The 27,334-nt window shown below is 49.5% G+C and overlaps 1 protein-coding gene across 2 annotated transcripts in view; it reads right to left on the reverse strand.

The window, feature by feature from the left end:
* PDZRN3 (PDZ domain containing ring finger 3) overlaps nt 1-8,542 on the reverse strand; it is a 204,976-nt gene extending 196,434 nt beyond the window's left edge. Inside the window, exon 1 of one of the 2 annotated variants that reach the window (XM_081276149.1) lies at nt 6,929-8,542. In XM_081276149.1, coding sequence (XP_081132275.1) covers nt 6,929-7,651 — 723 coding nt within the window. In that variant the 5' untranslated portion in view covers nt 7,652-8,542. Of the gene's footprint in view, nt 1-5,702; nt 5,748-6,928 lie in introns of those variants that run through there. The other variant, XM_081276150.1, reaches the window with a different exon arrangement.
* Between the last annotated feature and the right edge of the window lie 18,792 nt (nt 8,543-27,334).

Consider the following 27,334-nt stretch of genomic DNA (forward strand, 5'->3'; position numbering starts at 1 on the left):
AAATTACAAAGAAAGCGAAGGCTATGAACCGATCAGTTCTCACTTATGAGGAAGAGGGAGGTTGGCCAGGCTTTAATTTGCATGGGACAGATATGAATACATGCCCCAGTCCTGCAGCCCTGCAGCCGTGTCATTCCTGCACTGTCGGCTCCCCCTGGACCTCCTAGGCCTGAGCTGCCACCCTGAGGCAGTGGAACTGGGCTGGAGGCTCCTCTTCCACCTGCTTCCTGACATGGGAAAACAGAAGAGAAATCCAAATTCTGGGCTGCTCAGGCCAATGGGAGGCTCATGGTCAAACTGAATGCTTCTCCATTCCTCTCTAGAACAATCCAGTTTTCTAACATTTTTTCAGCCATTTTTTTTAAATACCCACCTATGGTGTCAAACACATGGCACATGTTCCCTAAGGGCTTGGTACCACCAATTCCAGGGTCTGGATGACAACCCACACACTAGCTCAGCTCAGGACACCTGGAGCCTGCTGCTGCACCCACAGCACACACCCAACCTTGACAGCAGGCTGATGGGCTTTGTCCCTCTTTGATCCCCCCCATAGCAAAATGCACAGGGCACATAAAGCGGATGTGAATGAAATTCCAGGGTAACCTCTCTGCCCAGGACTCCTGGCTGCACACACGTCCCCTCCCGGGGTCCGGGTGCTACAGGGCTGCTCTCCTGAAGGGTGTGTGTGCCCTGTAATTATGCACATGGAGCGGGTGAGAAAGATAGCTGCCCGGTTCCATCTGGTAGTCATTTTCTTTACAAGAGTAATGATTATGTTACACCACTTCCCCTTCTTATTGGAACCGGCTTATTAGGACACCATTACTCGCGGGGAGGCAGTGACTATCTCACAGCTCAAAAAGCTTGGGTGAGCAAAGAATGGCAAGACTTGGGTTGTATTTTCAGAGGCTCAAGTGGTGTCTGATCCCATGAATTAAAGCTCCTCAATTTAACTTTTGTATCCCAAGGAGCCACCACAGGACATAGGAAGCCAGGGACTCAGGACATAAGGTGACCAACCGAAACAACAGTATGTCTGGAAGGATTTCACTTGATTCCTACCATTAACCACTCTTAAAACAACCAAGATAAAATGTAAAGATATGAAGTACTATCCATCCAGGATACCATCTCTGTGTTCCTTCTTAGTTAGTTAGTTGAAATATCTTTTATAGCTAGGATCTGTCTTCCATGCCACACATTCTCTACTGGACCTTTGAAAACAGGACATGTGGCAAGGGACGAGCACATTTTGTCACCATAGACTGGAAGCCGACAAAAGAGCCTGGGGAACATGCTGTGCATGCTACCTAAACTTCTGGACTTCTCTGTTCCCATCAGCCATGTGCGAGGTAACAGGGTAAGAGACAAGTCTACAGGATCTGAGCATGAAATAGAGGAACATATGCACAGCTCAACCCATGAGGAGCCTGGCACGGAGCCACAGTCCTGGGGAAGCCTGTGCGAGTGCTGAGGGGGTTTTGCTACAGGAATGAACACTTTGCTGATTTGGGTGCTTGAGCTCTGACTTGAATTTTGGGTTCACACTTAGACTTTAACCAATCTGCTTCACAATATTCTACTGTCTCTCTCTCTCCTAAAAAGAGTGAATAGCAAAAAGCAAAGAGAAGATGAAGACCGTGTGGGCATATGCTCTCATCTCTGAAAGTGTGGCACCCAATGAGACCCAACACTTTCATTTCATTTTAAGCTTCTTGGTCAACAGTCCAGTGCACAGATGCTTTAGAAAGATACTTACTCAAGTACTCTTTACGGAGAGGCAGGCATCGTTTCTGAACAAAGAACCACTAGTACATGAACCTTGACATTTGCATCACTCAGGTAAAGCTCATTTAACCCAGTGTGGTTGGGGATACATTTATAAACTGAATCCTAACTTTCTTTATAAACCACAGGAATGGGATAGAGGCAAAAGCCTTCGATTCTTCTAGCTCAAGTCGATTGGTTGGTTAGATGTGCTACAGGAAGGTGCCGGAGACAAGATAGTGGGTGGCACACACTTCTAGATAGGTTTCAAAGTGTCCCAACATCTGGAACATCTTTCGACACAATTGTTTATTAGAGTCACTTATCTCCAGTTCTGAAATGGAAAAAAAAAAAGTTTCTGAGATTTGGGGCTTGATACAACTTGATCTGGGTGTATCCAATGGTAGACAAAGTATGCTGCCCAAAGACCTGGAAACAATTTTTCCCCAGCAGGGAGCAGGTCACAGAACAATCCCATTCCTGTTTAGTGCCAACCCATGTGGGGTTAGCAACCTGCCAAGTTCTGAGGGCTGGCAGGACAGCCCTTTTGGTCTTGAAGGTATCCACCAAAGGAATACATCAAGAGCTTACCGTGTACATGGTAAAGGATCCCGTGCAGGGGACATGGCCCTGAATAAGACAGATCCTGTCAGTTATTCAGTTACAGCTATGATAAAGATCATGAAGGAGAAGTGCCACAGGGAGAGGTGTGGGCACCAGACGCTGCAGGTCAGAGAAGTCTGGCCTTCCGCAGGCAGGGGTGCTGGAGCTGATACGCAGGGTCACCTACATAGGAGCAAATCCTCAGTGGTGGCCCAAGGGCTGGGGGGAGGGGAGAGGTAGAAAACTTGCAGATGATACAGTGAACTTGGGAAGAAGGTCCCAGGTGCAGACAAGAGCAGGCACACAGGCTCAGAGGCGTGGGGAGCTTGGGGGCACATCCCAGACCCTCAGAGACCAATGAAGCTGGAAGAGGAACATGGAGGACAGGTGGCCAGCAGGCTCTACAGCAGGCTGGACCTTAGAGCCATGCACAGGAAACAGGAAGGCAGAAAACTTAGGAAGGAAGAGTGAGGCCACATTTACATCTCCAAGAGAAGATTCCTGGCACCAGGCAACGAATGAAGCAGAGGCCGGAGTCAGTGATGGTGGAGGCCAAGGCCAATCTGCTCCCCCATTTGGCCAGGTCTGGAGATACCTTCAACTCCCCAGGGTAGGCAGATGCCAGGGATGGGGCTGGACATTCTACGATGTACAAACCACCTCTCTGCATCACCACTGTGAATGTACACACCACCAGGAATCACCCAATCCAAGGTGTTAAGGGGCAGGCAGGGAGAAACCTTGGCTTAGACAGAGGGATCACTTGAATGAGCTGGAGAATAGTGAAGAGGCTCACGGCATATTAGGAGGTAAGATCCACAGCATGTAACGAAAGACGGGTCGAGGGTATCCACCAGCAGTAAGGATCAGCCTCAAACGTCTCATAATCCCAAAGAAACTTTACCCAGGATATTCCCTTTTGCAGAAAGCCGAAGAAACTTGTGTTCTAAAGTGGAATTGCTCTTACGGTCAGGTGTGTTAGGATGGGAAACAGGCCGGAAGCAAAATCGTGCCGTCACCAGGTCTGCTGCAGCCTAGACTCTGACATGTTAGCATGTCTTTCTAGACCATGGCGACCTAGCAATTAACTGCTGGTGACGTGGATTTTAAAACCTCATCCTGGTTCTAAAATGATCAGGGAGGGGACTTCAGGCAATGATCAGAGGGCTGGGACGAAGTTCATGCCAAGGGCCTTGTAATGCACATGCAAGGGCCCGAGTTAGAGCCCCAGCACTGCCAAGTAACTAACCCACTACATCAGTAAAACCATGGAGATACAGAGAAGACCAACCCATGTTGCTCTACTCACTCAACAGCCCTTCAAAGGACCAGCATCCCCAGGGAGCTCATTAGAAAGGCAGAGCCTCAGGCCCCAGGCCTGCCCTACCAGGGATCAGAATCTCTAGGGATGGGACTCAGGTAGGTTTAGTGATTCCTGCCAGGCTAAGTTTGAGAAGCACTAACCTAACTCACATCAAGAACAGGAAACAGCGTCTGTGTGGGTTACAGCACTGCCGAACTCTAAGCATTCAGCAAGCATCCAAAAATTGAAATCTAAGATCACTTCAATCTAATCTAAGATCACCTAGAGCTAGCCAGATCACTTATGGAATGGGTTTTAGGCTCTGGAGCTAATACGGACCGTCTTCTGAGTGTTTCTTATCTATTTCAGCTTGTAACAGAGAAGCAAACATTAGGATCTGTTAATAACAAAGAGAGAAAAGGAGGGAGGGAGGGAGAAAAAAAGAAATTTAAGTGCTTACATGAGAGGTTCCAGGCAATGTCGAAACTTTTGCCTTCGGGAGGTGAAGAAACAGTGCCCAGCAAGACACAGAGTGGGCCCAAGGAAATAAACCAGTCCTTAGCCACTTTCAAGAGGGAAGACTTCTATGGCTGATGCAGGATGAGGGGAAGCTCTGGTCAAGGGCCACTCAGGGTTACCTCTGGGACTAGAGGAACAAGCTTCCCCAAGACCTCAGCTGAGGTGGGCCACGATCGGTGTCCCATCAGGGTCTGGGGACAGGAAAACCGTCTAGGGCAGCTCTCCAAGCAGACCATTGATGGTCCCCATGGCTGGCACTGAGATCCATGACATGCCAAGCAGGCTTTCACTCCAGAACAAGGCCCTGCTGTGTGCTCAAAACCATCATCTTGTCCCCCAACTTAGTACCCTCGATTTCCTCTCCCAATCCAGCGGAGCCTCAAAAGCATCTACAGTTTTGATTCAAGTATCATATTTTTAATTCTGAGAGCGTTTGTCCAAACACTCCAGAAAGAAAACAGAAAGGCAAAAAGAAATAATAAACTATCTCAACAATGAACGAAGTGTACGCTGTGTGGGAGTGAATGGCTTATTTATAAATAAGTGTCACTTTAAAATGAAGCAGGAAGTCTACATGACAACACAGACAGGAGAAACTCAGAGACTCCTTTGCCCTGGACCTGGCTCCTGAATGGAAACCAAGATGTGCCCTCGGTCTGAGTGACTCACAGGCTCACACCAGTTCTTGATAGCCTGTGGGGTCCTGAGTGAGCCTCGGAGCTGTAAATATTTGCCCTTCTCCCGAGCTAGCCAGCTGCTGAGGCTGCAGCTGACAGACAGGCGGGGGACAGGAAGGGGGAGGGGACGTGGAAAATTTGCAGGCCTGGCCTGGATGTGCAGAAGAGGCAGGAGGCAGGCTGGGGGAGGTCAGAGGGAGGCGAAGCAGACAAATCTGTCCCCCTCTCTACTGGGCCATCTGGAGGAGGCGGCCAGAGTGGCAGCCCATGCCCCTCCCCAGGAAAGCAAAAGCACCCAACTGAGGAAAACATGGCTCAGGGGACATCTGACAATATTTAGAGGCATTTTTGACAGTTGCGACTGGGGAGAGAGGTCTACCTACTGGCATGAACTACCAGCCAGGAAAGCGGCTAAACGTCCAGTCCAGTCCCCAGTGCCTGGGACAGCCCCCCATGACAAAGTGCTCCAGCCCCCAGACTCTGAGACTGAGAACTCAGACGAAGAAACTGAATCCAGCTCCTTCCCCTGAGTCACTGTTTGAGTTCAGACAAGTTACATAACCTCTCTGAGTCAGGTTCCTCATCCCGAAGGATTAAATGGCTAATGCACGTAAAGGGCTTCCCACAGTTGCTGGCACTTGACAAGGAGTGGTACTTGTGGCTCTATTGAGAGACAACACAACACTGGTTAAGAGCTTGAGCTAAGAGAGTCAGACACACGGGGGTCTCAACACAGCCCTGGCTCCTAACAGCTGCCGCCCAGGACAAGACCCACCCACTGCCCTGAACCTCAGAGTCTTCTTTTACAAGATGGGAAGCACAACACCCACCTCATCCAGGAGGAACGACTTAACCGCAAGCACCCAGTCTGGAGCACAGCGGGCCCTCACTCTGGCTGCTCTTACAAGCCAATCAGCCGCGCGAGGTGGGCTGGGGAGAGGCTGAAAATAACTGCAGGTGGCAGGTGTTGCGCGTTTACTCTGCCAGGCACGGGCCAGCCACGGGCCAGGCCTTCCCACGTGATCTCGCCCCACGGAAAACGCCCACCTTCCTCATTCACAGAAACTGAAACACCTGTGAGGCCACTCAGCTGGCAAGCAAAAAGCCCAGAGTTTAAAAGGAGTCCCAGGTCCACAAGACCCACCCTTCTCGCTGGCTGGGGAGGGGCCCTGTGATTGTTCCTGAAATGCCCGGATGCATCCCTCAAAAGTACCCGCCTGTGTTTCACGGTTTTACCTCTCCAGGAGCGGGCTTCCAACTCTGGAGAGGTCACCACTTCGCTCTAGACCAACGCGGAGGTGGCCGCAGAGCCCAGAGGCCTCTCCCTGCCAACCATCTCAACCTACTCTAAGCTGACTCTGGGTTCCCTTTGTTTTTCTGTTTTTGTACCAGGGACTGAACCCAGGAACGATAAACCACTAAGTCACATCACCAGCCCATTTTTTAAATATTTTGGGCAGGGTCTGAGTTGGTTAAGGCCTCACTAAACTGCTGAGGCTGGCTTTGAACTTGGGATCCTCCTGCCTCACCTTCCTAGTCCCTGGAAACACAGGCGTGCGCCACCGTGCCGGCTCCCTTTGTTTTTTCCTGGAATCCCGGTGGGATCGCGGGCACTGTTTGCCCTATGTATCATACTTCCTTCTGTGGGTCACCGATGTAAGACCCACGACTCCCGACCTTAAGGGAGGCCCGGCGACCTCCCTGCCCAGCTGTGGTGAGCGGCAAAACTCTGGGTAGAGTCCATTCCCCACTCACGCCCTACACTTGGATGGGGGTTCCTTTAAACCTTTCCAGATCCTCTGAAGCTGTGGCTACACTTGGCCCTGTGCGACCGGCCAGCTTGCAGGGACCGTGGCCTTGGGCCTCTAAGCTTAGACGGTAAACGACTTGAACCCGCTGATGGTCAGCTGTGGAGCACTGGAAGAAGAGTGAGGCAGGGATGCTTCTAGGCAGCTCCTGGCATCCCGGTACTCCTGAGGAGGAGAGGGGCGGAGCCCCCGCTAACCCCGGGTCTGGCGAAGGGGAGGAAGGGGAGCGGTGGGCCGCGGACTCTTACCTTGCCGCCTGGCGGCGCGGCCACGCAGCGGCTGAGCGAGTCGAGGCGCGCGCTATACTCGGTGAACTTCTTCTGGTAGCGCAGCGCGGTCATCTGCAGCTCGAGCTGCGCGGCGGCCAGCTGCGCCACCAGCGACTTCTCCCGCTTGCCTGCGCGCAGCGCCTCCTTCTTGAGCGCCTTGTGCAGCGCGCCCAGACGGGCCTGCAGCGCGCTGTTGTGCGCCCGCAGCGCCCGGGCGCAGCAGTGGCCTCCCGCGCGCTGCTCGCCATGGGTCAGGGGCAGCCCGCAGCCCTCCTGGCAGCGGCCCACCGGCCGCGCGTCGCACGCGTCGCGCATATGAGCCTCCACGTCCCGCCGCAGCAGCAGCAGACCGCAGCCCGCGTGGCGACAGCGCGCGGGCGCAAAGTCGCAGCGCTCCAGATGCTCGGGCAGCGCCTGTAGCTTCACTACTCGGCCGCAACCGCGCGCCGCGTGGGCGCACTTAATGTCCAGCTTGAGGATGAGGCGCTTGAGCGGCAGGACGTGGTTGAGCTCCTTGGCCGACAGGCGGCCGCGGCAGCGCGCCGGACAGCTGCCCTCCTGCACCACCCAGGGCAGCACGCAGCCAGCGCAGAAGACGTGGCCGCACGGGGTGGTCAGAGGGTCCTCCAGGACTTTGTGACACAGCGCGCACTTCAGGTCCGGGTCCACGTCGCCATCGAAGCGGTCTAGCTCGAAACCCATGGTGGCGGCCGGGCCCGGGGTCGCCGCCGGGCGGCCGGCCGCCCCTCCCTCCCAGCGAGGCGGCCCAGACACGCCGGCCGCGCCGCTCGCTAGCTCTCCCCGGACTGAGCCTAATTGCTCCAGACTTCCTCGGAAAATGCCCGAGGAACAAGACTCCTCCGGCCGTATTTGCCAGAGCGCGAGCGCACGCACATCCCGCCTCCGCGGCCTACTGTGCGCCCCCTGCGATAGGAGTAGGCGGCGGGGGAGAGGACGCTGGGGACACCCTGAGGCTCTCGGGGCAGGGCTGATCAGCCCCGGGCGCCAGCCAGAATCCTCTCAGGGCGCGTCGCCGCCCTCTCTGAGGTTTCGCTCTAGGGGCCCAAACTCCGGCAGAGAACCTCTCACTGAGTTTGGAGCAGAGGCGGCAACTTTTCGCCCCAGCCACACTGCTCCTAGAGCCCCTTCCGGAGCCGATCCCGGGCGTTCACACCCCTTCCTCTCTTCGCTGATTGCAGAGGGCGAAAACTACGGCGGGGCCGCTATCTCAGCACTTACGGTCTCCTTTATTTATTTATTTCATTCCAGGGAAAGTTGCAGCTCAAACTTCAGATCAGCCGGAGGTTCTGTGAACCCCAGGGTTTTTAGCAAGCAGAGGCTTCCAGGACCTGGGGCGAATTTACAGGGCAACCTTGTGGGGACCAGTGCTGCTCTCCAGTTCCCTCGGGTGTGTGTGTGGGGGGGGGGGCGTGCTTCCTGAGCCCACTCCCCACACCCCCGCGGAGCCCGCACTAGAGTGGCCAAAGTTTTTTGGTCCCTCCAAAACCGTCATTGTGCTGTTCCAAGAGCATCAGCTCCCCTTGAAAAGTCCCCCCCCCCCCAGTCCCCGTCCCCGTGACAAAACAAGTGACTCTAGCCTTACAAAGAGAACTGCGAAGTGCAGACGGGAAGTCCTTATCCCAACCCCAGCCCCATGATGGTCTGCATTTCTTAGGTTCTGTTTCGATTTTCGTTTTTTAACAGTGTGTGCACTTTGTTGACCTCCATCTTCCCATTGGGGAAACTCAGATTATGAGAAGGAAAAAGAAAAGAAAAAGAACAAGATGTTGTCCTTCGAGGATGTTTCTCTGATTTTAATGTGGTTGCAGATTCTGACCCAGTGGGTCTGGGGGCGGGGGGGGAGCCTGAGGACCGGGCCCTGGAAGGAGCCCCCTTGGGATGCTGATGGTGCTTGCCAGTGCCGGTTTGTGGATTTCCACTAGATTGGGAAACCCTGATCATCTGGGCTTTTTTCCTTCTATTCCGAGTTGGCTATTCAAGCAGTACTGACTGTGCTGGCTTCTGTGTCACTCTGGACTGTTGAAACAATACTTTCAGGATTCCAACCCCACTGGAAAGTTTGTAACATCGTCTGTGCTTTGGGTGAATTTTTTTTTTTTTTTAACCTCCTAAGGCTGTAGACATTCCTAAGAAACAGGCAGTCAGCGTGGGTGAGGGCGAAATCGGGTTATGGAATCCTTGTTTGGAATCTGTTGCCAGATTCTCAGCAGCAAAGCTGCAAGTTAGGATCTCTCTGTTTAGCCGGGCTCTGGAGCCCTGGAATCCCAGCTTCCATTTTGCCTAATTGCTTTTACTTGTCTCTGTGCTTGCTAAAGACCCATGACCTTCACTATTGAACCGCTTCACTGGAGTGAAAGAATTACGTTGATGTGCATGAGGATTACTTGTTTTGAACTAACCTTTGAAAAGTTGTCACTAGGTTTTCCAGTGCATGGGCAGATCTCAGGAGAGTGCTCTTTAATCCGAGTTGGTGGCATTTGTGGTCTGCTCCCACTAGAGACTTTCTTTTAATTGCTTTAATCAACTAATGCATTTCTTTGAGAGGATTCCATGTGTGTGTGTGTGGGGGGGGGAATATTATTGGCCTCGGCTAAGATAAGCCTGTGCCAGAGAATCTTCCCTCCATCTGTCTATTTATCAAACTCCTCGCAGGTTCTCAGGTAATGGGTGAGGAGCAGACTCTCAACAAAGGTGTGTGGGCTCGTCAGTTTCACAGAGTGGGCTAGTGTCAACAGGGTGATAATCTTCAAACCAAACTGGTTTTGAGCAACAGAGAGAGCTCTGCAACACACTGTGAATAGGAACCAGTGCTTACATGTGGGGTGCATACTCCAGAGCTGCCCCGCTGCCCCTCTCAGGACCCCCAGATGAGAGGCTGAGAGGTTGTTGATGACTTCTACAGCGGAGGCCACCTAGCAGCCACAGCCTGTTGTCAATTGGCCTCTTTAGGCAAGAGGAGTCTTCTCAGCCACTCCTCATTAGTTATAGTACAAAATTCACAGAGGTCAGCAAAAACAAGACAAAAAAGAGAAAGAAAAAGTAAACTTCTAGAATGTCAAAGCTGGGATAGGGGTTGACTGTGCACATTATTCTATCACCAAACTTGATGCACAGGGAGGGGAACTGGGAGCCCAAACTGGACATTTCTCAATTTTGGCACTCAAGTCCAGTAATCCTTTGCTGTGCACATTTGTTCTGTGCACTGTAGGAGGTTTAGAAGCCTCTCTGGTCACTACCCACTGGGTGTAGTAGCAACCCTCATACGTACTCCAACCCCCAGTGTGACATCCAGACACTGCAGTGTCCACTGGGGGCAAAAATTGTTCCCGATGGAGAACCACAGTTTCTAGGGCAACTTTCTGTTGTCTGGTAAAGGAAGTTTGCTTGCTGCAGAACCACCAGATGAGCACCGAGAGAAGGATGTAGTGGGGAAAGGTGGAGGCCTTGGGTGGGGATTGGCCTGGCCCGCCTCCTGCGGGCAGAGCTGCCTTTTCTAGAGGCTTCCTCAGCCATCTCGGAAGCTCTGAAGTGTTTGAAGGAGGCCGAGTTCCTTGCAGACGGCTGCCCTGGTCCCTCGCTGAATGAGCACCTCTGATCTCACCCTTTCCTTTTATGATCTGATCTGCACTTTCTAATCAAAATTTTAGAGAGCCTGACCCTAATAGAAGCTCTGTATCTGTCTTCACCCCTAAGCCCTCTGATGATAAACCCTCTTCTCACTGCCCTTTCCATGAGCATGCTCAACCAGGGGGTGATTATACTACCTACAAACTGTTGAGCTCACCCTCGGGGCTGAGCACTGTTCAGCTCTTGGCTTTTCATTCTCTCCCTAATCCTGTCCTTTATCCCTCACATCCAGAGGTAGCTATGTTCTTAGCCCATTCTACAGAGAGAAAGCAAGTTCACATGGGTGAGGTAGGTTGCCTCAGTGGCCAGCAGAGATCTAGAGAATCCCAGAGTCCTCACTCAACCACGTGGAACAGTATGCTTCCTGCTCCAAAGGCCTATGTGGGAGGCCCTGCCATACAGCCAAGCAGGTGGTCACCACACACTGCCATCTTTCCTTTTTGGCACTGGGGATAGAACCCAGGGACACTTAACCACTGAGCCACATCCCCAGCCCCCTCCCCTTTTTTGTATTTTATTTAGAGACAGGGTCTCACTGATTGCTAAGCACCTCGCCATTGCTAAGTCTGACTTTGAACTTGTGATCCCCCTGCCTCAGCCTCCTGAGCTGCTGGGATTACAGGAGTGTGCGTCCGCACCCAGACACACCGCCATCTTTGACTGCCTGTATTCCCTGTGTCAGTCTCAGTTGTCAAGTTCTCAACAATCTCTGTGTCAACTTCAGTTGCTGCTAAGTCTACCTAACTTGAGGAAGTCTACCTGATTAGATGAAACAAAAAAGCCAGGGATGTTTGGATTCTTTGGTGGCCTTTACCAGGCCTAACACTGATGCTCCATTAACTAAAATAGTGCTATACAATTAGAAGTCTTTTTACCAAATGGAAGAACCACCAGAGAGGAGTAAATTACAGCAGTCATCCACCAACTAGTGTGGGCCACTTCTATCAGGGAGTTTGGCCCTGAATCTAGCCCATGGCGGCCAAGCTGGGTGTTGGGGAGATACGTTTGGCCTTGGGTTGGAGGATGGGGAGAGGGGAAGGCAATGTCAATCCTGGAGACTTCTCAACATAGGTGAATCAGCCAAGACCACAACAGGGTGATGCACAGGAGAACATAAAGAACTGGAAAATGCTTCTTCCACATTGTGCTTCTGCACCTTGGCAAGGCCTCCTTCCCTCCCCTTCCAGAGGAGACCAGCTCCCAGGGTCCCAAGCACACACCCTGTGTAACAATGATCACACCCCTTGTCTTCATTTATCTAATCACTATTTAGTAGCTTCCTGGGCTGGGAAGACAGCTAGGGGCTGTCTTTTGTGCTGGGTGAACAAGATGTCCCAGCAAGCTCTCAATCCAGAGTAAATAGGCAAATATCCATAAACACTGTGAGATGATTATGAAATGCGAGTAGTTCCCTAATGCAATGCTACACAAAAGGTCACGGAGCTAGGAGCATGGGCATAACCTGTGTACACACACATGCACATTTTAACTTACACCACCAACACACATACACATACACACACATTCATACAGGGAAAAAAATTAAGTTCACTCAACAGAACAGCACATCCAAATAATCATGGAATAACTAAGGTAGGAATGTCTCTGTCAAATAAGAAAACTAGAATCTGCATGCCATAGTGCCTTCCAAGTCCCAAGAGCCTCAGACTTTCCTCCTGCTCTTCTAGTCTTTGAAAAGGCCTGGTCTCTATTCTCACTTCATGGACCAGGGGCTAACTGCTGCAGAGCCAACCACTCCAGGTGGAGAAGAAAGAAAGAAAGGCCCCTAATGAATTCCCCTAACTTAGCTTTCTTTAACAAGCTTTCCTGGAAGCTCTCTTATATCTCAACAGCAGACCCTAAATACACAGAAGAGAATCTATGAAATCTTCTATAAGGGCACGTATTAATGGCATTCTACCAAAGCACACCATTTCATACCTCCAAGGATGGCTAAAATCACAAAGACAGTAACAAGTGTTGACAAGTTTGTGATGAAATTGGACCTGTCCAATGTCACTCGTGGGACTGTAAAATGAGACACGCACTTTGGAAAACTATTTGGCAACTCCTCAGAAAGTTAAATATTGACCCTGTGACCCAGGAATTCTCCTAGGCATGCACATAAGGGCACCAAAAACATATGCCTACTCAATATGTCGTACATGAGGGTTCATGACAGTATTGTTCTTAATAGCCCCAAAGTAGAACCAATCTAAATATGTATCAACTGATGAAACTGTCAAAGAAATGCAGTGTACTCAGGTAACAATATCGTTTGTCATAATAAGAAATGAAATGCATGGATATATACTGCAAATGGGATTGCAAGTAAAGGAGCCAAACACCAGGGAGTATATGATTCCATTTGTAGGGAATAAACAGAGACATTGATTAAGGTGACAGAAGGGTCAAATGGGGTCTGCTAATGGGTAGGGATTTCTTTTTGTAGGTGATAAAAATGTTTTGAAAGGAATTGTGCTTTCAATATACAAAACCCCACTGAGTTGTTCTCCGAAAAAGGGTGAATTACATCTCCATATAGCTACTACAAAAACAGTATTCCTGGATATGGTGGCACATGCCTATAATCCCAGCAGCTCTGGAGGCTGAGGCAGGAGGATCAAAAGTTCAAAGCCAACCTCAGAAACTTAGTGAGACCATATCTCAAAATGAAAAATAAATAGGGCTTGGGATGTGGCTCAGTGGTTAAGTGCCCCTAGCTTCAATCCCTGGTAGCATACAAAACAAACAACAACCCCAGTATTATTAGGGTTTTGTTACTAGGAAGAAGGGAATGGTAGATACAAGTATCACTCTGCAGAAGTCTTCATCATGCATAAGCTACATTTTAAATTGTGTCTAATTAAACTTGTTTTATTTTCCTGTTCACGCTAAAGACTATATTTTGAAAGATGACTGAATTGAAGTGTATATGGGACTCTCTTTGCCTGCAAAATTCTGAAACTCAATTCAGTGTGAGTCATAGTTTTTTTTTTTTTTTTTTAAAGAAAAGTATATTTGACAACATTGAAAAGTCCAGGAGGTAAAAAGACTTCAGGCATGGCTGAATCCAGGTGCTCACAGGAATACATAGAGATCTGCTCTGCTTTCCCCTCTGTTAGTTTCAGGCCTCAGGGTTACACAGACAGCCCCTCCACTCCCTGCTTCCATCTTTCACGCATATTGACCCCAGCTTGAAGGGCATCATATTCCTAAGAGCACCAACAAATGTTCCAGGCATGAGTCCTGGCCAGCCTCAGGTCATCTGCCCGTTCCTGGACTGCATGCTGAGGACTGTCACACTCAGATCTCAAGGAATGGAGGGGAGTAGAGATAGGTTCCCCCAAGATGCCAGAGAGCTGAAAGACCCACACCCACTACAGTAGTACTGCAGAATTCATCACGAATCCTAATGGGGCACAGGTCCTCACCTGTGAAATACAGGTGTACCCACCATCTTGGAACGAATCTGAAAAGCACACTCAGGCCCCTGAACCATTACCAGCTAAACTCGACTCGAAGCAGGAATAGGCGTGAGGGAAACATTGCACCAAGTGAGACCCTGCAATATCCCTCTAGGACAGACCTCCAGAGCCACTCTCACACTATGACAGACGCTCCTCCTGGTAGAAGCTACAGTTCCTACTGGGACAAGGTGTCGGTGATCTTCGTCAGTGCTGCCCCCAGGGCCTGGATGGTGTCTAGCGCACACTGGATGCTCAGTAGACACACCCAGATGCGTTGTGCAGTTACCTAAATACTGATCCAAACCCAGCTTTCAGGCTTTTAACACTCACAGACACTAGAACGTTCCGTAAGTGGGGAAAAAAACCTAGGAATGAGATTTAAAGAGTGAGGTCTATGCTTACAAGGGTTCCCGTTCAACAAATTCAATGACTCAGTCACTGCAGATGCAGGGGATAGTATAAAGTCATTAAAAAAAGAAAATGCACCAAAGGACAGAATCCCAGCACCGATTTAATAAGAGAAATTTAATTTTGAAAAAATTGACTTCTCCAATATTCAAGGATCACTGCTCCGCGTGCACTTTAACATAAACAAGCCCTTAAACTTCCCTGCCTCTCAAGCCTGTGATCTAGGAACTTATTAATTTTAATTTTTTCTCCTGGCACCTTCTCCTCCACTCTCATTTACCCGGTCTGTAAAATTATGATAATAATAATCCATGGTTACTTAGTGTGCGGTAATAATTGCTAATTAACTAATTTTTATATGTAGAAACCTGTGAAGTTATTACAGAAGGGCTCAGTAGTGTAATGGCAGTATTATGTGATGGTGGTGGAGAGCCCGACTTTCTGTTTTCAGGGTGACAGGCGTCTCTGCCGTGTGGCTCTCTCTATGGGAACAGGCAATCCTGAACCAGTTCTGTCTGTCAGCCCCGGGCTGATTGATTTGACAAGCCAGCGCCTGCAGGATGGTGGCACTTTCTCTTGACACCCAGAGCCTGGAATAACTGGGGTGGGGGTGGGGTCAGTGTTTCATCCATGGGGGTCTCTTTATAGCAAAATACGCACTGCTTTAGTGTTAGCATCAAAGATTTAGAGTCACAATTCTCCAAATCAGTGACTTCAGAAAACATCCCGCCCTGAGTCTAATAACACACAACTGCTTTCATCCAAATGGCATTTGGTTGTACCAAGAAAGAGACTTGCTTTTTGTTTTATTTCTTGCCATTTCTATCTTTTTTTATTATTATTATTACAATAAAAGAATAGCTTCTCTTCTCCCAGGAGGGCTGCAGGCAGAAGATTTTTTGAAATGTCAGCCAACCAGGAGAAATGTGACATGGTTTATTCTTTGAAATCTTGTCCCGAAACTGTGGTTTTGGTCTCCAGATCAGCAAGGCGCTTGGCAATGCAAAAGCTAAAACAAAACATTCACCAAACCCTTCCTACAATGGCCTGGTGTCTCTGGGATAATCGTTTGTTATATTTTAATGAACAAGAGCTGCTTCAGCCTCTTAGTCTATTTTCTTTGCTGCACAAGAACAGACACGAAGGGCTTCGCGAGGCTGGCCGTGAACTCCCTTGCATGGGGGCAAAGAAGCAATCGTGGAAAAACCTGGAGCGGTGGTCATATTTTTCTCCACAGGTGAGATGGAAACCGTGTCCAGACGCTGGCACACTGGCTCTGATGTTGGCAAGTCGCATGCTCCCGTCTCCACAGAAGAGAAAGAAAGAGCCTTAGAAGTGGAGTCCAGAAAGATGAAAGGGCTCGGAGGACAGTGAGTCAGTTTGTCATTGGTGGGAATCTTTGGAGTAACTTATAATTTATTTGCGGGTTGTGTAAGTTTCAAGATGAAGATAAACCAAAGAGCTCACCCTGGCTCTCTCTAGCCCATAACTACAAAGTTTCTGATTGTTCTTTAAACTAGGGGAGAGAGTGAAAGTATATTTCTGATTTGTAAAATGTGCGTCTGTTTGTTTTTTTTTCCTGGAAGGGAAGTCAGTCACTGGCAAGCCATGTCAGGTCCACCAACGGAATGGGGGACGAGGTGGGTGTGGGGGTCGTGGCCTGGGAGTCGCACCCCACTGGCAGAAACCTGTGAACAGGATGAGTTTCACGTTTCGTGCATCTCTGTGCAAAAGTCAACCCGTGGATGGACTCCTGACATGGCTTTTTTGGCATTTGAAAAAAAATGTGTTGAAGTCATAATATGTACATATTCGTTTTAGAGTTAAACGGACCTGCGTCACTGAATGGCACCAGTGTACTCTTTAGAAAGAACTTCACAGAAGAAACAATGCACAGGATTGTGCTCCAAAGCAGGGGCCAGCACACTTGGTCTGTACAGAGCCAGAGAGTAAATATTTCCGTCCCCAAGGGCCACGCGGTCTCTGGTCCTGGAGCTCAGCTCTGACTGCAGCACAGAAGCAGCCAGAGATGGTATATAAATGAATGTCCGACTGCGTCCCAATAAAACTTTATTTTCAGAAGAGCTGTATCTGGCCACCGGCCCCAGGTTGCCAAAAGCTGCTAGCTGAGAACACACAGCCTTTTTTGGCAAGATGAAGGGAGCCAAAACTGGAGATCATGGAGGCTTTCACAGTGACATAGAGCAATAACAGGCTTTCTATTAAATAGATGTTCAAGAAGTGATGGTTCCAGGGAAGAGTATTATGGTCATGGGGGTTGGAAGAACCTCTGACCAAATCATCACATATTGAGTGCCCAGCCCATTCCAAGTTTGCCTTTGAAAGGGAGACGTTGTTAGTACCCACCTTGGGGGGACGAGATGCAGATTAAAGGCAGTAACATTTAAATTAGGAGGCCGGGGAGGTGCTTGTCGTAGCACTGCCACTGAGCCAGACACGCTGGGACTGAGCAAATGGCCACAAAGAGCTGAAGTCGCACAGTGACCAGCATGACCTACGCGGCCCACGGGCCTACGCTGGTCCTTGGCCTTGGGATCAGGGAATCCAACGTGGTGTGTGTGCTCCCAGTGTGAGCTACTACCTGTGAGCCACCTGCATCATTTATTATTCTGTGAATTCATCAGTCAGTCACTGTAACAATTTGGACAACACATGAAACAGGAAGACATAAAGAATGTGAGGTCGACTCTTCAGAAAACAGCCATGTCCACGGTCTTTCGCACTCTTCCCTGCAAGCGGATTGCCAGATTTCAAGGTCAAAAAACATCCACCATAGCCCGGTGCAGTGGTGCACACCTGTAATCCCAGCCGCCTGGAGCCTGAGGCAGGAGGATCGCAAGTTCAGAGCCAGCCTCAGCAAAAGCAAGGCCCTAAGCAATTTAGTGAGAGCCTGTCTCTAAATAAAATACAAAATAGGGCTGGGGATGTGGCTCAGGGTCGAGTGCCTCTGAGTGCAATCCCTGGTACCAAAACAAACAAACGAAAAAATCCACCCTGGCAAATATTAAAGCCAAAGAAGCCTGTGGAAGCCCTGACACTGCTGGTGGAGATGCCCCCATTACTGGACATTCATTTTTAACCAACCAGGGAGACTGTTTTGAAGCGATATTTCACAGGGACCTGGGGAGACAGCTGGAAAGCAATGGTCTGAGAAAGTCCAAGTTCACCTCTTATTCACCTCTGCAGCCCCGCCCTCAAGTGTGGTCCCAGGCACCCAGCAGATGCTCAGAACAGCCCGTGACAGTGTTGTGCCTCAGTTTTCTCAGGCTCCTGGTGGCACCGACAGAGCTCGGCAGTGTTTTATTATTGAAGCCCTCCCACGGCACCACGGGGCATCCTGGAGACAGTAGCGATTGCATCATGATGTAAGCCTGGCCTAATTACACCGCAGGCTGCTGTCTCCCCGGTGCCAGTCAGTCTGCACACGCATGCCCCTTCCTCGCTTGGCTTGCAGAGCAGTGGGGTTGCCCGCCCCCTGCATGCGGGACTTGTAAACTCTGGCCCCATGTCCTCGGTCACGCAGGCCCTCGGCACCACACTCAGGAGAACCAGCAGGGGTATTCCTCCCAGATGAGGCCGAGCCATGGGCACTCCATGCCCGAGGGAGAGCAGGACACAGCTGGGCCATTATCCAAGCCCCAGCATGGGCAATGGAGAGGGCAAGGGAGGCCCAGTTTCTCTCACTGTTTAAAGAATTATTATTAATTAAAGCTGCTTTTTCTAAATTCTTGGAAAGGGCATTGGACCCACAGGGAGCTGTACCCTCTGACTTCTGTGTCTCTCTCCTGCCCACTGCACATCTTGGCCACCATGCTCACCCAATCCACCATCGCCCCTGACGCATCTCTGAGGATGCCAGTCTTTTCCAAATTCGTCCCCACCCACATCCCAGCATGGCTTTCCCTCTGGATCTACACACTGCTGCCAGACAGGCTTCCTGGAATGGAAAAGGGTCCCCAACCACCCCTGCTTGAAACGGTTTAGCAGCTTCCCATGGCCCTTCAGAGAAGACCCCTAACCCTACCTGTCACCTCCCAGGTCGGCCTGCTCCCCTCTGCCCCCCTCACCCATCCTGTCCTCCTCCTCCGCCCTCCAGTGACTGACAACACGGCCGATTGCCACATGTGCTCTTCTTGTTTGGATTAAAAATACAAAAAAAAAAAAAAAAAATGGTGAGTTTCCCCTGGGCTCATGGTGCCCATCCCCAAACTTCTAGCCCTTTGAGTTCTGGCCAATAGGACATACGCAGACGTGACACATGCACCCGCCACGTCGTCCCTTCAAAGGAAACAGGGCTGCCTCCTCTCCCCGTCTTCCCTCTCTCACTGGCTAACATGCACACCCAGGGCGTGTGACCAGGCAGGGGTCCAACTGTAGCCCCAGGCCAGGCCCAGACCACCACCTGTTCATGTAAATAAAGTTTTATTGAGACACAGCCCTGTGGATCCACTTAGGCACTGTCCACGCTGCTTTCACACAACATGTTAGATCAGAGAGGTGGCAGCAGAGACCTGGGACCTACCAAGCCAAGGCTCCCAGTCTGCCCTCTGTGGAAAGTCCAGCCCCTGTCCTAGGAGCTTGGGGCACTACAGGGTGGGTCTCCTCAGCCGAAGCAGCCCTGTAGGGGGTACACACGAGAAACCAGCCCACTTTCAACAGGGGTAAAGCCTCTGTGCGTGGGCTTCGGTTGCAGGGTTCCTCGACTTTGGCATCGCTGGGCTGTTGGACCCATTTGCTCTTGTTTTATGGGGCATAGGGAGCACTGCAGCGTCCCTGGCATGTGCCCCCTTGGTGCCAATGGAATCCCTCTCCAGCTGTACCATCCAGAAATATCCCAGACATGGCCGAGCATTCCCTGGGGGCAACGTCGTCTGTGTCAGCACTGTGACCAGCTGTGCCAACCTCCCCTCTCTCCTTGAGCCAGAACCGCCACCAGGGCTCCCCCATCACTGGCCCTTCTTTATGGCTGCCCATGGCCCCCCCTCACGTGGCCTCTCCTCTTCAGAGTTCCTGGGTCAGCTCCACACCCCCTCAGGGATCCTCCACAGAGTCCTCTGGCTAAACACACACTCGGATGGTGGTAGCTGCAGTTTTTTTCCAAGTAGCAATAACATGATCATGGTCATATTGTACACCATTCATAGGCACACAAAGTCACTTAGTAAATAATCGGTGACTGCCTTAGCAGTGTGATACTGCTGTGACAAAATACCTGAGGAAAATCAACTTAAAATAGGAAAGGCTTCATTTGGCCCACAGTTTCAAAGGTTTCTTTCAGTTCATGGCCACTTGGCCCCATTGCTGTGGACCTTTGGACAGGCAGAACATCATGATGGGGGCCTATGGTGGAACACAATTGCTCACCTTGTGGTGGCTGAGGGGGGTGGGGGGATGGGTGGGGAGCTGAGGACAGGACATAGTTCTCAAGGACATGCCCCAATGACCTACTCCTTCAACTTGGTCCCACCTGCTACGGTTTGCATCCTGTCCCAGTAGTCTATTCAATCATGAATTCATCAATGGATTAATCCACTGATGAGGTTAGTCTTCAAAATCCAGTCACTTCCTCAAAGCCTCACCTGTGACCACTGCTGCACTGGGGACCATGCTGTCAGCACATGAGCCTCTGGGGGCATCCCATATCTAAACCACAACTAGTGATTGCACAGAAGACAAACACGGGTCTTACTGTGGTCCAGACAGTGGGGTGGATCAGAGATTGGAGTGGAAGCAAGAGGGAGAAGTGGGTTTCCTCTTCTCAGACTTCCTGCAAACCAAGGGACCTCTTCCCTCCACAGCAGCCAGACATCTGCTAACACTGGTGCCTCTCTGTACTTCAGGGGAACATATGGATTTGTACTTTGCCTTCGGTTTCAAGGGTGTTTGGTTTTTTAACCCTGTGCTTTTCAGACTGAGTTGTGCGAGATGTGATTTACGAATGCGGTATGCCCTCTTCTCAGTCAAATTAAAACCAGTTCCCATGGCCACAGTCCATTCATTCTTCATTCACTTATTTGGTGGCACTGGGGATTGAACCCAGGGGTGCTCTGCTGCTGAGCTACCTCCCCAGCATGTCCTATTTTGTATTCTGAGAGAGTACCTTGTTAAGTTGTGCAGGCTGATCTGGAATTTGGGATCCTCCTGCCTCAGCCTCCTGAGTCGCTGGGATTCTAGGCATCTGTGACCATATTTAAGGTCATAGGCAGATAATTATGTCTTCTACCTGCTCCAACTCCCCCATTATCAGTGGTAAAACACTGAATAGAGAGCTCTCTAGGCTTCTGTAGCACAAGGCAGGAAGGAGCCATGGGCCTCTACTTAATCCTGCGTATTTCTTTCTCTCCAGCCAATTAGATTTTTGACTTCTGTCTCCATCCCTCCCTTCCAATTTCAGGACATGTAAAACAAAATGCTTTTCTCAGAATCCTCTAAGTGAACCCTCATACTGTTTGGGACCAACGGGCTCTTTTCCTGGCCCACCCTCAACAGAACACACCCTAGGTGTGCTTGTGTATGAGCCCACATTTGTGTATGCATGCTAAGTGGTTGCAGAAAATGTTTCACCAACATACCAAGAGCATGTATTTGGGAATCAGATCTATTTTTAAAGCTTTTTTTTCACTACTTATTAGGATACTAGGGTAACTGTAAGAAGTTACAGAAACTCTCTGAGCCTTAGTTTATTTGAAAAGGGGCACCAAGATGCCATGTGGATTGAATCACACAGTTCCATGCACACATTATGCACTTGGTGAAGACTAGTATCCCTCGGATCTAGTCATCCAGCCTTTCCTCGGACCTGAGTCAGGTCACAGACCTTCTTGAGATGATCAACTGGCCCAAGGGGTACACAGTGGCTATGTTCTGTTAACTGGACTTAATGGGGCTTTGCCACCTTATCTCCACCCATTACTTGTGACAGCCCCTGGAAGGCATTGCAAGGGACTGAATATCTTTCTGGCTCGAATTTTAGAAGCATGCAAGGTGAGTGGCTCTTCATCTTGGTTGTTGTTTTTTTTGTTTTGTTTTGTTTTGTTTTTTTGGTATTGTGATTGAATTCAGGGGCATTCGACCAGTGAGCCACATCCCCAGCCTTATTTTGTATTTTATTTAGAGACAGGGTCTCACTGAAGTGCTTAGGGTCTCACTGAAGTGCTTAGGGCCTCACTTTTGCTGAGGCTGCCTTTGAACTCACGATCCTCCTGCCTCAGCCTCCCGAGATACTGGAATTACAGGTGTGTAACACCAAGCCTAGCCAGCTTTGCATCTCGACACTAGCGCTTCTACTGAGCTTTCCCAAATGTATGTGTGGAACCAGGAGCACATGCATAGAAGCTTGAGCCCAATGCATGTATGCACAGAAAATCACACGCACCCACACAGAGAACATTTGTACCCTCTTTAAGACATTTTTTCCTTCTGAGTTTTCCATGGAAAGCACTGTGATAAGTTCTGTTGATTTTGCAACAGAAACAACAGACAATTGCCCAGCTCCACAGCTGTGCCTCCTCCATGCCCAGCCCCTGCTAATGTTGTTTAGAGTCATGGATGAAAGTGCACTAACGGCTTAAGGAAGCCTTAGAAGACGGAGGAAGAAGGAGAGGGCACGGATAGATTGTGGGGCTGGAAAGACGGGACTGAGAGGGGTTGTCCACAAATCTCCAGCAGAACGGAAATAAGCACCCACGCACTCCGCCCGAGGCTGGGTCATAACAATCATGATTCCTGCCATTCACAGTTTACTTTCCATCACATGATTAGCAAATAAAATGCAAATCTCTTCATTTCATCCTCACGACCCTCCTGGGACAGATGGCATGACCCCTATTTGACAGATGAGGGAAATAAGACCCATGCATGCTCAACTCTTCCTGGGGACCTGCGAGTGACCAAGCAGAATTTCAAACTTGTGCATCTGATGTCACACTGCACTCACTGTGCATGGGGTGGATCCCCAGAATCCCCCAGGGTGCAGAGATTGAAGAGGTACGTCCTGGAGGATGCTAGCTCATTCTACCCACGTAGCACATGGAGTTCCTGCTGTGATTGGCGGTCCAGCCGGGGCTCACTCCTGCAATGCTCTGCATCAGGGTGTGCCACGTGACTCACCCTCACTGACTAGAAGTGTGTGTGCCAGCGGAGGCCTGACCATCTTTCCCAGGGTGGGCGTCCCTCTTCCTTTTCCACCAAATCACAAAACATGCACCCAGTAAATATGGCTGAAGCTAGAGAGGGAGGGAGCCCAGCAAGACCAATTGGTGACATTCCCTCCAGGGTAAGAAATGCTCTCTTGTGATTTTGCCATCCTAATCTTCAGCCCTGTGTTATAGTGGTTCAGCTATCTGAATGAATGCCACTTCTTACTTTGCTTTAAGGAACAAAAAACTCCCCCTGGCTGGTCCAACCGGCTAGAAGTCCCCAGACGGCCCCAATAAATGGAAAATGAATCCCACAGTTCCATAAAACAAACTTCTCCATGATTCTGAGACAGAATTAATTCAAATGTGACTTGTTAGGCATGGCTATTATTTCAAACCATTCGTGTCCTATCCCCTTTCCTTCAAACAAAGCAAAGTGGCTATTGGACAGGGAAAATGTAAAAAGACAGCAGCGTATTTCCAATGGTGAAACGTTCCTATTACACTATTCCAAATAATCCGAGGAGAGAAGAAAGCGTGTGCTTTTCAAAAACAGTCATGAATCTCTTTTTCCATTGGCCTAGAATTGCTTCTTATTTTCTTCAGCCACATTTTATTTGGCTCAGTATCTGGCTTTTGGGGCCAGCTTGACATTTACGGCTTTTCCAGGTATTTGGAAATCCAGAGTCACTAAGTGGCACTTGTAGGGTGACTAAAGCCTGTCACGTCTCACAGGTTCCCTCCGGTGCATCTTGAGCCTTCCTCCCCTGAAGCTGCCTCCCTCCTGCCCAGGAGCAAAACCTGGGAGGTAGAATTGTTAGGGGATGAGGTAGAATTGTTAGGGGATGAGCATTGGAAACTCTTTGAACTTTAAACTCAATTTACCTATTGACCATTCCTGAACCATCACCGTTTAAAAGTTTAGAAGTTCACACTCAGTCTGCTAAATTCCAAATGCATGAAACTAAAGAATTACCTTTACTGCACCTGGGGCCCACATGTACTCCCAGAGGATCAGAGATAGACCCTCACCGCCTGCTCTGTCTGTTGGAGGAGAAGGGAGAGTGCATGGCCCCTGTCCTAGCTCCTGGGCCCCTGGCTTCATGCTTCTGTGGATTCAGAACAGAGACCTGGATGTTAGCCTGATTCTCTGTGCCACCGCAGGCTGGTCTAGACCTGGGTTTGATTTGGAGTTTCTGTGCGGAGCGGCGGGGACAGCCATGACTGGTTGTACATCTGTGGTTTGCAGCTACCCAGCCCATGCAGAACCGTCGGCCAGGCTCCATTTGTAAAAACGACACATACTTCGCCTAGCGTTCCTTCTTCCTTGCCAACCTTAGAAGTGCGTCGGTTAGATTTATGTTGACTTATTTCCACGTTGTCTTGTGAGTGTCCAGGCCTGTGACCCTGACAGAATCCTCTGCAGGTGGCCCTTAGACATCAAGGTCACCACAGTGTCACCGCTTGCTCTTCGGATCCTGAGAATGGCCCTTTCCATGAACAGCCACCTGTTTCTCTGCTTTCCCCTGCATCTGACCTCTGGTTTCCCACTTTCTTGAAAGTGAATATTTGACCTCTTGACGTTGAATTCTTAATTTGGGGGGTCATCCTGCAGCAGCTCCATCCACACCCCTACTCATGGCCACGTCCAGAGCTTGGCAACAGTAGCCTCCCACTGAAGGGAAGGCGACTTTCCCGTTGGCTGGTAGAACAAACGGGAATTTCAGATGCTTAAATGTAGTTATCCCATTTTAGTGTCAAAAGTGACCTCTCTGCGTGGCGATTGCTTTTTCTACCCCGGCATCTATATTCACCTCCTCTAAGAGGAACTCTGATGCTTCCTTTGAGGCATTATGGGCTGTTTTCAGCAGGGGACCCAGGCCTAGCCTATCAGCAGGGTGTGAACTCAGGATGAGTACACGATTGGATACATGACACAAGAGAGAGCAATCGGAAGAAGTCCACAAAATTTTCTAGAACGATTGGAATGGAGGAACTCTTGTTAACACTGAGTTTATTGATAGAAGAATGTAAGTCTGACTCTAATGGGCACCAAGGAGGGTGAGCTTGCCTGAAATGAAGCCAAGGCAAAGAAAAAGAGCCAAGAAATAACGAATGATGGAGTTGTGGTGACATATAAAATATCCTAGAACCATCTGTACCTAAAGGCGTATGAACTTTTGGTATTAACCTTGTGTGAACCAGTAAGTCTGTGCAGGTTTTTTTTAAAAAAAAAAAAATTCTTCTTTTTTGGCCTTATGTAACTTAAGTGGAATTTCAAAAAAGGGTGAATGTGAGTTGGTTAAAATAAGTCTAATGGATTCTTCTATGATTTTCAACCCTGGGCCCTGGAGACACACTGTTAGGCTCACTACAGCAAGACAGTGTTTATCAGCTATCTGGGTCTGCTTTAACCCAGTCACATGGACACCTAGAAGTCACCATCACATCACAGTACCCAGAAACATCTCAAATGTCCATTTCCAAAACCAAACTCCTGACTTCTCCCTTTCATACACACGTCCTTTCCTAGGTCCCTGTCTTGTGAGAGGGGCCATGGCCACGTCTTCAATGGCTCAGTCCAGAAACCAGAGAGACGGCTTTCCTTGCTCCTTCTCCTCCACCTCCCACCCTCAAGCCATCAGAATTTCCTGTCTGCTTGGCCTCTGGGATGTGTCTCAACTCTGCAGACTTCTCTCCATCACTACTGCCTTCACCCCAATTTAAGGGTCACCCACCCTCTCCACCATGAGTGGAACCCTTCATCCTTTAAAGTGGTTTTCCAATCCATTCTCTGCACTACGGCCTAGGAAACGCTCTGCTTCCCACAGGGTGTAGAACCAACTCATCCCTGAGGACTGGGGGCTGTGCGTGCCCCAGCTCCTTCCTGCATCTCCAATGTGATTGTGCACCAAACCGTCTTCCATAAACCCAATCCCATGAGATTTTGCATTTGATTGTTTCTAGGTCACATGCAGGCTGCTTCCGGGGGAGTTCCTGGTGGCGGTCCCTCCACGTAGCATGCTCAGCCCTCTTGCCAGAGCTTCACAAGTCTGCCATGTGTCCTTCAGATGCAGCTTGAATACGAGGCCATCTCTGAACCTGGCCATTCTTCCCCTCAACACCCCATCCATTTCCCTCACATACCTCTACGTCCTGGAACGACTTATTTATTGCCTCACCATTTGCTCTCTGTCTTACCACTCCACCAAACTGCACGAGAGCATGTGGGGAGCACCTGGTGAACACCACTGAAGAAGGAGGAGATCTGGGACCCCAGCTGCAGACGAGGCTGCGTCTCCAGACCAAATAAAGAGCATGTGCTGCTCACACGTGGGCCTGGCCAAGTGTTCGCAGATGCTGGTGTGGGCACCAAGCACAAGTTCATCTGCTATGTTAGTGAATTATGCTGGCTTTTGTGTTGCATATTTTTTCAGTCCAGAGGTTTCTTCTTAATTTTTTTTAAAATATGAGGTTCTCCCCAGTTTTACTTCCTGCCCACCAGGCCCTAGTAATTTGTTCAAGCCGATCTCCCTAGTACCACCTCCTCCTTTTTAATGGTAAACTTTGGTTCTCATTAGGACCTTCCCACTGAGATATTCTAATTTTGAAGTTGTCAAATATAAAAGTGATTGTCTCAAGGAAATGAAAGGTTCTAGATTTGGTCAGAGAAAATCAAATAGATCAGAAAGCCCAGAGGCACTACTTCATTTCCAACCCTCCTCACCGCCTTTAGCAGGTTGTATGTCTTTTCAAAGATGAAAACTAAGAAATGAATCAACATGGAGCTGGTGCACATCAAGTGCAAAAATTAAAAAAAAGTAAAGGGAGAAAAATTATATATATGACTTATCTATCGTATATATGCTTACGAAGAGATAAAATAGGAATACACAAAATGTAACGATTTCAAAGGCATCACATAGAACATGATCTTATTAAAGAAAATATCTCAAATAAGAGTCAAAGATTCAATGAAGAGGCTATTGGACAATTAAAGAAGATGAAACATGAGTTGGCAAATGTGGGGAAAGAAATGAAAAAAACAGTAATATCAGTGGTATCAGGTGGAACAAGAAATTGGTCATTCTCAGCCGACGGTGGGCTTGAAGAAATTTTGCACAATGAAGGACAGCGATGGCATTGAACCATCACAGAAAAGGTGACAGAGACGGAAGAAAACAGAGGAGATGTGAAATAGGCATAGTGGGCTGCCCAGGGGTACAGGAACCAATGCAAAGACCCCACAGCTCAGAGGTGAAGTAGAAGAAACACTGGAAACACATCTTCATTCAGAAACAAAAGGCCACACCCACATTCTTGGAAAAATGATATGATGAACAAAAGGTAGATTCTGGGAGAAATTAATGTGATTTGTTTTTTAAATAAGAAAAGTGGGATACTTTGGGCAGAAAAAAACCAAAACACACAAGGCAGCAAGAGTGTCATCTGGGATGCCCGTGGCCTTGCCCGGGCCCACATGGGCTCACAACCTCACTCCTGCAAGGTGACCCCTGAGGAGAATCCTCCATTTCACGTGGGAGCTTGTTAGAACTCAGGATCTTGGGCCATACCCGGATCAACTGAACCAGAGCTGGTGTTGGGGTCTCCTGGTGACACCCATGTGCTCTGGCGTGTGGGAAATGATGGCTGCCATGCCGAAGGGACCTGCTCTCGCCCTTCCCTACCAGGAGGACCTC

This window comes from Spermophilus citellus (genome assembly GCF_964194105.1).
Source record: "Spermophilus citellus genome assembly, chromosome: 19".
NCBI lineage: Eukaryota > Metazoa > Chordata > Mammalia > Rodentia > Sciuridae > Spermophilus > Spermophilus citellus.